The sequence below is a fragment of the Monomorium pharaonis genome, chromosome 7, assembly GCF_013373865.1.
Source record: "Monomorium pharaonis isolate MP-MQ-018 chromosome 7, ASM1337386v2, whole genome shotgun sequence".
NCBI classification, from domain to species: domain Eukaryota; kingdom Metazoa; phylum Arthropoda; class Insecta; order Hymenoptera; family Formicidae; genus Monomorium; species Monomorium pharaonis.
The window spans coordinates 24020243-24033443 of record NC_050473.1 but is presented as its reverse complement, the minus strand read 5'-3'; the positions used below and the strand labels follow the sequence as shown (position 1 = coordinate 24033443).

The window sequence follows — 13201 nt, the reverse complement described above, 5'->3', positions numbered from 1 at the left end:
AGATATTTGTATTAAGCAAATATTATTGTATCATGACAGATCTACGTATTAAAAATATTTTTTTGCTTTTTATATGAACTCGATCATTGTTTCTCACATTTCTGTGTGTACTTCAATTCGATAAAAGACTTTTGTAATTCAATATATAAAGTCAATTATATAATTTATTTAAAAATGTATTAAAACATACGGTAAAACAGCTTTATAATTTTTTTAAGTTATTATGTATTTCCAAAATTATTTCATACGAAACTTCTTTCGCAACTCATATTACCTAAGTAAAACAAGTACAATAATACAATGATCAAATGACTAAAATATGACTAAAAAATAAATCGTGAATGATTGAAACATAACTTGTAATTACCATTCTGGAATTATTTTAAAGCTGTAATAATTTTTTGTTTGCTTAGGTATGTTTTCATATTTATTATGTGATAGGTTTTAGAAACATTTCTATTGTAAATTTTTAATATATAACAAGATTGTACAAATATTTCATCACTTGCAATATTTCATTATATTTTACAAAATCTTTTTAAGGCCATTCTACGTAAACGCAGACGCGAGTTTCAGGTCGTAACTTCATAAATGCACAGGCAATTTTTTCAAATAGAATTATATGATCTTTTTACATAATATGATATCTTTGATTATTCTACATAAGCACAGTACTAATCAAGATATCATCATCTTTAGGTTTTTTGGGGGCATAATTTCCATTTAAGTAAATCAAATAAATTAAACATTCTACAATAAATATTTTGTTAAATTTTATAACACTTCATATACAAAATGTATCTAATACTCAATATTTATTGTATAATGTTGAATCTATTTGACTTAAATAAAGCTTATGCTTAAAAAACCTAAAAGTTGTATACTTTTGGGCGGTACTATATAAAAATGTAGATTAAAATACAGTTATTAAAAAATAGTTTACACAATTTATTTATCAAAATATATTAGAATAAATCATAATAAACTATGTAGGTAGATTAAATTTTTTTAGAAACAATATTGTATTAAAATTGTTAACTACGGCACATTGACTGGTAGAAATCTCGTCCTATCACCAACTTTTGGCTCAAATCTCAAATTTATTTTTTTTTCATCATCTTCACCGACTTCGAGGAAAGTATTCCAATCTAAAAGAAAATACAAGCCATTTCGTCGTTGAGTTGGTAAAACGGGATCGGGTGCACTAGTAGTACCACCAAAGGATTCTTCCAATGCCATGAGATTTATGCTTGCAGATGTCGATGACTCTGGAACTGGTGTCAGCGCATTACGGAAGTTTGAACTGTCCGTTGTGGAATCTAAAGCCATCGTGGCTGTTGTCGTCGTTGTCGTCGTAGTTGAAGAAACATTTACAGATTCTGTCAACAAAATCTTAGGTGAATTGATGTTTAATTTTATTTTGTAAAAAATAGATATTACAAAAAGTTAAATTTGAATACAAATAAAAAAAAGTGAAGCAAAAGATAATAAAGATTTTCGTAAATATAAAACATCGAGAAGGTTAATAAGTTTTATTATTGAATATTAAAATAAAAGCATAAAAATGATAAAAATACTTAAGTTTTAAGAACAAAAGTAAGAAAAAAAATTAGTAATATAATAAAATCTAAAATTATATGTAACACACACACGCACGCACACACACATACACACATACAGTTAAGAAGAATGAAAATAAATATTCTAAAATCATTTTTGTAGTATAGATATCAGAATATTTTTCTTCCTTGACTCTCTCGTTCTCTATTGTGTTTTCTTTATTTAATTTATCTCGCAGCGTATTCATATATTATAGAAAAAGCAATCATCTCCAAAAAGTGAAATAGAGAAAATATTTTCTCTGCCTGTCCATTGCGTGATTGGTAGCAATAATGACATTGTGCTATGAACCGGTTTGCATGCAAGTATATACATCAAGCATTCGCGTGCAATATTACATGCAACATGCACTGCTTTAGAAACAAGTATACAGGATGAAAGTTGTGTATATCTAGTTAATAGTACGCGCGCGTAAGAAAAAGTCGGCCTACCAAAATCTTCTTTGAATAATTTATGGCTTAAATAAATTCCATGTCAAAACATATTGGAATTTATCATATTGTGTTAATTTTTAGTTTTAATTAAATTTACAAGATTTTGCAATTCTATTTCAATTATTGACGGAAGTAAAGCCGTAAATAATTTATTAAAAATCTTCTTTTATGTATAATAATTTACACTTTAATTATCAATTATTTAAATATTTTTAAAATGTAGTTTATGTCTGACAAAATTTTAGATTCTCAAGGTATTTCAACTTGACAACTAAAGCACGGATTTTGAGTTGATTTGAAATGTACATTAATAAAATTAATATCAACCATAGTTAAGTTAATGTAGGTTACATTATACATTTCAAATCAACTCAAATTAAAAAATTACTATTCAATCTCATTTTTTCTACGGCGTTTCCGATTTTATAGAAGAATATATTAAATATTTAATTAGTTAGTTAATATATTTTATTCTGATAATTATTAATTTTTTTTATACTTATTAATACCCAGATAGCACAAGGACATCCAGTGTATGTCCAGTGGATATCCGCTTCTGGACATTTGGACATCCATTAAGAGTCCAAATAAGGTCCGTCGGATATTCGATGGACGTCCATAGAATATACGTTTGGCACAACTTTGTACGTTCATAGAAAGTCCTTTAATGGACATCCATGGGATATAAGTTTGTCACAATTTCGGACATTCATAGAAAGTCCGAAATAAACCAAATTTTGGACCTATTATGGTTTGATTATTTCTTTTGGGCCTTTTTCAATTAAAGAGCTTGCTGCAATAGTGGGTTAATCCAAATTTTGTAAAAATCATCGACATAAAGCATGGACTGCTGCAAAAAGCTCTTGAAAAGTGTCCGGCAGAAAAACAAAGAGGAGACATGGTCCGGGTCAATTTCTTTCTCTGTCTAGCGCCTATTATGCTACTGGTTAGACAGAGCCCTAATTTACACCGAGCACTTGGTACGCGTATCAAGTAATGAATTTAAGCTGATCAGCCAATGATTAAACACATTCACTAGTTATTTACTATTTGATACGCGTACCAAGTGCTCGGTGTAAAGATCAGAGACAGCGCTTGACTCAGACCAATTGCTGTATCTCTCTTTTGGTCGGAAAAAGAAACGAAAAAAAACCGAAAAAAAGAAAAAAAAGAAAAAGAAACAAAAATGAAAAAGAAACAATAATATATTATAACATTTAAAAAAATACCAATAATTAATAATGTTAATAATAAATAAAAAAATAATACATATTATTTCATATTACATATTTCATATTCTATCTAAAAGTAGAACAATTAAAATAAACCTTTTAAAAATTAAAAATAATATAATTTATTATTATTTATAAATTAATGTTAATTAGAAATATTGTAAATAATACATATATATATATAATTTACAATATTTCTTTTAGATTACATAATAAAAATAATAAAGATAAATTATATAAAAGTAAGATCCAAGTGCGGACATAAATCAGATATTGAGCATAGGACGTTCTGAATAGAACATCCGTTTTAATTCCAATAATGGATATCCTATGAATGTCCATTTTATGTCCATGGACATGTGGACCTGAATTGGACTTAACATGGACGTCCTTGGAACATTCAGTGCTATTTGGGTAAAGTTGTCTTGTAATTTAGATTTTAATTTGCGGACACTTAAGGAATATAAAGCAAGTATTGTAAAAGAAGCAAAAGAAAACGTGGACCAGAGAATAATATGCTGAGAACATATACATATAGTAGAATAAGTATTTAGTAATGACATCTTTTAATAAATTAATTTAATCAAGAGATCGCATAATCTTATCTCCCATGTTAGTTAACATGCGTTTGATCCTCGCCAGACCCTGAATAATCCGTCCAACCCAAAATTCTGAGGTGTCCAAAACGGATATTATAAATCTCTTTATACCGGTAGACGTCGTCGTCGTTATGAAAGCTCGATCACCAGTCGTAATGATTTCGACGGTTTCTTTCGGATTTTGTTGTCTTTTTACTTCATTTTTTAGATCTTTATTGTAAATTTTGATTATTTCTTCTAGACTCAGCGGATCCGGCCCATCTTTTAAAGTTTTCGTAGTTTCAAGCAAATCATCGGCTGTTTTTCGCACGTCTTTTGTATTTGCTTTTCCTTCCTGAACTAATCTGATTTTGTCTAAAAGTTCGTTGATTTTCATTCTCTGATCTTCATCCTTTACATTAACTTCATGCGGCTTAAACACATGGAACTTGGTCGCCTTTGTTGGTTCTGTATTTTCCATTTTTGATGTTATTCTCGTTGTTTTGTGAGATATGAGGCCTATATTCTCTAGAATCTGTTTCATATTATCTGGAACGGCCTCGATCAATGACGGCCGTTCCGTTGACATCGGTATTGCCTTTTTTTTTCTATTGTCGTTAACACCAAGTCCGAATTTTGCTAAAAATTCCTTCATATCCTCGTTTTTTATCTTAGATATTGGCAAAGGCTTGAAATTGGTATACGAGTTCGTATTAATAGTTGACTTTGGCGTGGACATTGTGGTCGTTAATAGATTGGATGTTTGCAAACCAAATCGTTGGAAAAGTAATTGTACATCAGGTGTTAGATTGTTCATGCCTTTTCCGATTTCTGAAACAGGATTTTCGAAAGTGTTTTCAGCGATTATCGATGGTGAATCAAGCGCAATGGCTGTCAAACCGGAAGTTGTATAACTTAAACCGTTACTGTTAGGAATTTGGGATTTTATTTCCATATCTTTTTTATTCTGTTTAAATATGTCCTCTACATTAGTAACATTTTCCGGTCGAAGTCCAATCGAGGCAAGCAGTTCCATTACTTCCGGGCGCATTGTTGTCGTTGTCGTCGTTGTGATTCTGTGAAAACCTCCAGAGTGTAAATTATAAGTAGAATTATATTTTAATTTCTCGGAAGAAGAGAGGAAAGAGGGAGAAAAAGAAGAAGAAAAAGAAGAGGAGGGCATTGGTGTCACGTAGATAGGAGCTGATTCGGTGATCACGACTGGCACCTTTTTGGATGTTGTGATTGTCTTTGAAATCTCTGAATTGTATTCAATTTTGCTATTCGACGCAGTCGGCGTAATATTTTTCAGTGATATAGTAGTTGGACGAAAAAGAGAGAACGGTTCTTTATCTAAAATTTTTTTAAAGAGCATATCTGGAAGTTTCGTTGTCGGTGCATTATATCGCCATTGGTCAACGGACAAAACATGTTCGTTATATTTTAAAGGCCGAGATGTCGTTTCTGAACCCAAATTGAACATTGAAATATTCTTCTTCGTCTCTACTGTTCTGGGTGAGATGGTTGTTGCACTCGTACTATATACTACATAGACATCTTCATTTTTGGTTAATGAAGATTCTTCGAACACTGGTCGTCTAGTAGTAGTTACTGGTTTTTCAGCTAGAGTTGATTGTTTTTGCATATTTTCTAGATTAAAGCTAAATTTTATTGGCGCTGAATCAAATTTTACGGTTTTATTTAAAGGCATCTTTGAATATGCTTCTGAATACGTTTCTCTATGGTTCTTATATCGGATTTGCACTGGTGAGTTTTCCTTTGATAAGTTTTTTTCTGGAGCATATGTATGTGTCATTATAAAATTTTTAAGAGATTGTTTATATATATCGTTTTGTGTTTTCTGCATAAATGTGTGTGCGTTTGTCTGTAGATTTTTGTTTTTCGATGCTTCGAAATCTTCCGGATTGGCAGCAGGATCCGTAATTAATTGAACTATCGGTGGTTTAGTATACAAATCCTTCATGCTTTCCCTCTCTATCGTGTCTTCTGCATTGTAAGGCAGTACTACCATCAAAGCTTTTTGGTAGATATTCCTTGCTTCTTCAATTTCTTTTTTGTTTTGATATGTTTCGATATCTTTGGACGTGATATTGAAAAGAATGTCAATAATCTCACGTCTAGTAAGATGTGGTAAAGTGGAATTTTGACGAATTAATCTTTCGACTTCGTCGATTGTTCGGTTAATCGAGCTCTCTACTTCAGTACTTGATGGAAGATCATTGCAATGACATAAGCCAATGACGATCAACATACAGAATAGCACAATCTGTGAGAAAAACAATAATTATACGAATTAGACAAAAAATATCAGAGAAGAAGAGAAAGCGAGAGAGAGAGAGAGAGAGAGAGAGAGAGAGAGAGAGAGAGAGAAATATAATTTTAATAAATTGTATAGAGAGAGATTTAATTTATATAGATAGAATATTTAAATACAATACTTTTTTGCAGATATATTTAATATGCTTATTGATCTAAATTAGAGTATGTGTAATAAAAAAAATTATTTTATACATGTTATTAATTTATATACATACAATGTTTTCTTCAACAGTATATAAGTGACGCTTGCTTAATATGTTAAAAAAGAATGAGTTCAAGATAGTTATTTTTCATATTCATGAGCAATGTTGCAAAAGAATCCTTGACTAGATTACTGATGTCAAAGAGTATACTATCAGTTAATTCTCACAATCTGATCTTTTCACAACATGCACATTATACTCGTGATTTATTTCACTCTTTCATATATATGAAGCAATAAAATTTGTGCCAGTTTGATGAGAATACAAAAAGAAGAACAGAGAGACTTATAAATGTAATAAGATTTTCTTATAAAAAGAGTAATAATAACGTTAATGATGCTGATCGTAATTTATAATAAAATACGTTTTTTTCCAAAGATTCTTTTAGAAGACTAGATTGTTTATAATTTATATAAGAAATTGAGTGGAATTCTGTTTGTACACAGTTGCATGTATATATAATAAAAATTTGTAGAATCAGAATGTACACATGCATATACATGTTTAATGCCACTCCTTTCCACACATTAACAGAAAATAAATACAATGTGTATTGTATGGATTTAAATATAGGCAATAAATAAACAAATCAGATAAACATTTGAAGGAAAGTTATCTTTATGTTTTTAACTTATGGTAAAAATTTGAGAAATAAATTGTTTTATTCGATATTTTCGTAATTATAAATCATGTATAACAATTAATTTTTGCTATTTTAAATTTTAGGTTTTTTCAAATTTAAAGTATAAAATATTTATCATTCTAAAACAGTCAAAGATTTTATGATAAAAAATGAAATCTTTGTGAATTTCGACAAGAACGCTTGAGAAATGTACAAAACAATAATTATTTAGAAACAAAAAATATGTTTAATGAGTACATCAAGAACGTAGCGGGAAAGAAGCAACTTTCACAATCTGATGTTGCGCAGTATTAAAGAATGTTTACTATTCTGCCGTAAAAGATACGTAATATTTATAAACTTAATTTATTTAAAAAAAATTATAAAAATAATATGAGTATGTAATTAATGAATGATACTTTAATTTTATATATGTAAACACACACACACACACACACACACACACACACATACACACACACACGTGCATAAAAATAAAACGCGCGCACGCACGTGTGTGTAATCTTTTATTGTGGAATTATAAAACGCCTAAGTCATTTAATGATGTATTCATAATATATAGAAATAGAAATAGTTTCTAAGCATAAATATTGTATAGTAAAAGATTTGTATTATTGTAGATAACTGTTGCATTGATGGCATTGATGCAATGTTAATATTACTCAATTATTAATATTACTTTATGTAAATAAGGTTTAAAATAATTGAATAAAGTAAAACACCAGCAATATCACAATATAACTACTTCTTCATAAGAAGATAAAATTTTAATGTTAGAGTAATATTGTTTAGTGATATTATATTGTATTAATGCAATCATTATCTGTAGAAATACGTCTTTAATTGAAATTACAAGCTTTTTATTAAAAATTATAAAATATTCATCCTTGCATGTCAAAGTGTTCAAATGTGTGGCTTGAATTATATTATCATATTTAAGAAACCAACTATAGTCACAATGCAAGGTATAAAATTATTCAAAATTTAAATTTTATTAAAAAGTATTCACTTTAGTGTGTGAAAAATAGCATTTTAACTAGAAATAACTTTATAGTACAAGTTATTTTAAACTTTCCTTTTATATAACGTATTGATGCACGTAGAGAACATAATTCAAAAACACATGCAGCACTACATAAAATTTTTGTAGAAATTAGTAATATTTCATACCTTTGGAGCGACAGAAAATGCATCATTCGGTTAACAGTATTCGAAAACTCACCATTATGCCAACCAATCGTTTGGACACGTAGTCAACAACTGACTGAGCGGCTAAGGCCTACTTTCAAACTCTCTCTTTATCTTACTCGCTTGATTCTCCTTAGCTGTACTGACGCACAAATACACATTTATCTGTTCACTTTGCCAATCAAGTTGAGTATTAAAGATCTACTGGATATGAAAAAAAAAAAAGTTCATGTAAAAGTTAAAAATATAAGGTTTGATATCGGTGTATTTTAATAAAGTCAACGATATTGTAAATATTTATAATATAAAATATTTAGTGTTGCTTATGCCACTTTTATTTTAATATTGTACTGCTAATTATACATAAAAATCATTTTTGATATAATTATTTCTTAACAATAATAAAATATGAATTTATTAAATTGGCTTAAAAATATAAAAAACGGAAATATACACTGGCGCAAAAAAAAAACGAAACAAAATTTTTGACCAATTTTTAGACAATTTTCAAAGTGATGCAATTTTGCGAAAAATCATCCAAATTACATGTACTTTTATTTAAATTAAAGGGCAAAGACTCTACTTTGAGAATCCCTAGGCGAAAGTTTGATTTGTTAAGTGCGAATCTTTTGTATCGCATAAAAACTAAACATGTTTTTTTTAATTGAAAAAAGTATAGTTTGTTATCGTTTTTCACAAGTTTCTCGTTAAAATCTTGCCAATATTAATTCAGATTCTTATAGTTCATTCTTTTCTAAGCAATTTTGAAAAAAAATACATGTCAATACGATGTTTTTTGATTGCACGCGAGTTTGAAATTTGTACTGCATTTTAAGGTATTTTAGCGAATAAATACGGTATTTTTTTAATATCATGAATTTTGAGTATCAATATGATATTGCACATTGATTTTATTCGTGTTGAACTCAATCATACCACTGTCATCAAAGTGACCTGATCTGCATCACGTGAGAAATGACGATCGGATTTTGTACATCATGTGGCTCTGAAATTCATCGATGGAAATTTGTACTTACTGATCTGAATATAACGGATAGCTGACGCACCAATTTCACTGAAGTCAACAGAAGATCACATTCATCTATACTCATAAACGCACACATACACATAAACATACATATACACATACTCATACATAAAAAATAAAAGTTTAAATTTTATTTTAAAAAATCAGCCTTTTCAGGGCCACATGATGTACAAAATCTGATCGTCATTCTCCACGTAGTGCAGATCTGGTCACTTTGATGACAGCGGTATGATTGAATTTAACACGAATAAAATCAATGTGCAATATCATATTGATACTCAAAATTCATGATATTAAAAAAATACCGTATTTATTCGCTAAAATACCTTAAAATGCAGTGCAAATTTCAAACTCGCGTGCAATCAACAATAAACATCGTATCGACATGTTTTTTTTTTAAATTGCTTAGAAAAGAATGAACTTTAAGGATCTAAATTAATATTAGCAAGATTTTAACGAGAAACTTGTGCAAAATGATAACAAACTTTAACTTTTTTCAATTAAAAAACACATGTTTGGTTTTCATGCAATACAAAAGGTTCACACTTAACAAATCAAACTTTCGCGTAGGGATTCTTAAAGTAGAGTCTTTGCCCTTTAATTTAAAAAAAAGTACATGTAATTTGGATGATTTTTCGCAAAGTTGCATCACTTTGAAAACTGCCTAAAAATCGGTCAAAAATTTTGTTTCGTTTTTTTTTTGCGCCAGTGTATAACAAATTGCGTACATATATTTGTAACATTATATAATTTCAATAGTAGTTTAATATTAATATTGTTTAATATTAATAAAGTTGAGAAGGCCTAAACAGTCACAGCTAGGTGCTGATTATAATATTTTTTTTAATATATTAATTTAATAATCTCAGCTGATATAACTTCATTGATATATGTGTATCATAATATTAATAATAAATTTTTATAAATGTATAATTGTTTAAACATATGAATAAGGTTATATAAACTGAGATTATTAAATTAATATATTAAAAAAAGATTATAATCATCATGTGACTGTTTAGGCCTTCTCAACTTTATTGATATGTTTAAACAATATTAATATTAAACCACTATTAATAATATTACGAATACATGTACGCAATTTGTTATATATTTTCATTTATCATATTTTTAAGCTAATTTAATAAATTCAAACTTTGCTATTGTCAAGAAATAATTACATCAAAATAATCTTTATGTATAATTAGCAGTACAATATCAAAATGTAAGTAAAACACATTACACACACACACACACACACACACACACACACACACACACACACACACACTTTTTTTTTGTTATAATAACACATCATACAGTCTTCGACATTATTAAATTTATTATTCGTTGTACAATATATAATATAATATAAATGATTATATGAGTAAGTTAACAATATCAAGAACTAAATAATGTATTATTATAAAGAAAATAAGAAAATGCACTCATAATTAGACAACCACCCAGCAAACACGTTTACGTCACAAAGATATAAAAATTACATATCTCCGGTTCCATGTGATGTAACAATTATGTCGGATGTTATGCGAATGAAGCGGAGAATGTTCTCAAATTTGTCGTCACAGTTTGCTGTAATAGTGATGTTAATTACATGAAAAAAAATCTCATAATCGTTATGTAACAACTACATAACAGTGACAAAATATTTGCTGTAACGGTGATATATTAATTACATAAAAAAAATCTCATGATTGTTATGTAACAACTACATAACAATGACAAAATATTTATAAAACCATTGTAATATGGAACTTGGCACTGTAACTTTACAAATATGTAATTGTATATACCCAGTAAACACAGTAATATAGTAACAGTGTAACAGCAATGTAACCGAATATAACAGGTTACGTTACTCTGAAATTACACGTAACTTACATGTAAGTTACAATTTCTGACTCAGCAATATAACATGTTATAATTACATGTTATCTAACCGTCACACAACAGTTACAAAGAAAAATAAAATAAAATAAAAATTTCATTTTTTAAAAATTATTTTTATCAACAGCACATACTAAATTTAGGACAAATTTTTATTAATTAATTAAATTTAAATTATGTTATTTTTTATTTTATTTTTACTTGCCGCTGCTAGGTTTGAAATCGGGATTTTAGGATGACGAACCTTGTACTCTACCTGCTACGCCAATTTGATTCATCGATATGGGTACTTGTTATTGTCTACATATACCTATATGTTATAAACTGACGCAATTATATTATTTTTTATAAAAGCAATCAAATTTTACAAAACATATTAAAAATAAATAGCATTAATTTATTTACTTATTAATTTCATTGTTAAATTTATCTTTTTTCATAACCTTAATAATTTGATGGAAATTGCGATCTATTTAGCACTAATCTTTGAAGCGTTCAAATGATTAATTAGATGGTTAACTATATAGATCATAATTCTAAGAAAAATTGAATAGTATACATTTATTATTCTGTTTTGTTCAGTACATGATAAATTTAGATTTTGTACATTTTTTGTGCGCAGTAATTGTAGACAAACCATTATTTTTGAAAACATTATCTTTAATAATTTTTTTATAATAATTTTTTTTTATTATCAAATAGATCTGTCATTCAGGATGTTATAGTGTTGTCTGATTTCTGAGTCAACTACGACGCATCGTTCCGTAATAACATTGATACGAACGTGTTATGTTACGATTATACAATTTTTGTTGAATAACTGTAACGCCAAAACGATGTATAACAGCTATATCACTTGCGTATAACAAATATTACGTAACAGGTTATTTTCATGTCATATAGCACCTACATATCACAAGAATAACAATGTTAAATTACATGTAACTTCCATGTTATATTGCTGCTATAAAATGTGTTCACTGGGTATCGTCGGCTAAATTAGAAAACCTCATATCGTTATAATATATCATATGTACATCAATATGCACATAATCTCAATTTTGTCCAAAAATGGAGTTATGAGATTTTCTAATTTAGTCGATGATACATGATATACTTGTCCGAGAAAAAAAAACTAGTTAAAATTGCTAAAACACTATTTGCACCAATCTTAAAGAAATATATTACTGATTAATTATAATAATTTACTGAATTGTAAACAATATTTTAATAGTTTAATTTTTTTGTAAGCGTTGCAAAATATAATATTTATATTCTCGTAACTGTGGAAAATGTCTCTCAGTTAAATAAAAATAATTTTATTATATATATATTTTATATAGACCTAGAAGAATAATTTAAAACTTTACTGCATTTTTATAGTACAATATTTTGAGGTTATGTTTTTTATTATTAAATTATAGACGTTAACGAATATAATATATTCTAAAAACAAATACCTGCAGTGATGAAAGAAAGAAAAGAAAGTAAGGGTAAAGAGACAAATTATACGCGTATTGCAGTACATTATACTTATCTTATTATAACTTATTGTTTACATGTGTCCTCGATCAAGGAGACACGCGGAGTGGATCGCGTCAAGTGAGAATCTAATTGTCACGACAATTATTGTATATATGCACTAATTATTAAACATTTAATATAGTTGAAAATACTATTCATTGGCACAAAAATAATTATCCGTGAACTATATCCAGGTATTAGGTATCGAAATTTTTGTGACAAACTTTCATAACGGCTGGCGTGGAACTAAAAAGTTTGATGCGTTATTTATGTGAATTGTATTACATTTCAGTGATGTCATTTTCAAAGAACAAACAATTTTAGAGTTTTGTGATATAATCGTTACAGAAGGGAGCGTCCCAGATGCGCACAGTAATAAACGGACACAGCAAGCTGAGTAAAACGGACACAGTAACAAACGGACACAGACCAAACGGACACAGTAATAAACGGACACAGTAACAAACGGACACAGTAACAAAC

General features: G+C 28.4%; 1 protein-coding gene across 3 annotated transcripts; it reads right to left on the bottom strand.

Annotated features, from left to right (window-relative positions):
• Positions 1-57: 57 nt before the first annotated feature.
• LOC105835029 lies at positions 58-8392 on the bottom strand. Of its 3 annotated transcripts, XM_012677963.3 has the most exons (4): positions 8273-8392; positions 3997-6151; positions 1215-1379; positions 58-1148 (listed from the first exon to the last, which is right to left on the bottom strand). In XM_012677963.3, the coding sequence occupies exons 1-4, from the start codon at positions 8273-8275 to the stop codon at positions 1039-1041; spliced, it is 2433 nt and encodes an 810-aa protein (XP_012533417.1). In that variant the 5' UTR covers positions 8276-8392; the 3' UTR covers positions 58-1038. The 3 variants fall into 3 exon arrangements, with proteins under 3 accessions (XP_012533417.1, XP_012533415.1, XP_012533416.1); XM_012677961.3 differs by having other exon boundaries at positions 58-1379; XM_012677962.3 differs by having other exon boundaries at positions 58-1379; positions 8221-8385.
• Between the last annotated feature and the right edge of the window lie 4809 nt (positions 8393-13201).

What these genes read in the sequence shown, in the direction of transcription:
- LOC105835029 (XM_012677961.3), bottom strand. An exon ending in AACGACGACGACGTCTACCG is followed by an intron (nt 1,380 to 3,996) that starts GTATAAAGAGAT and finishes TTTTGTTGACAG; the next exon opens with AATCTGTAAATGTTTCTTCA.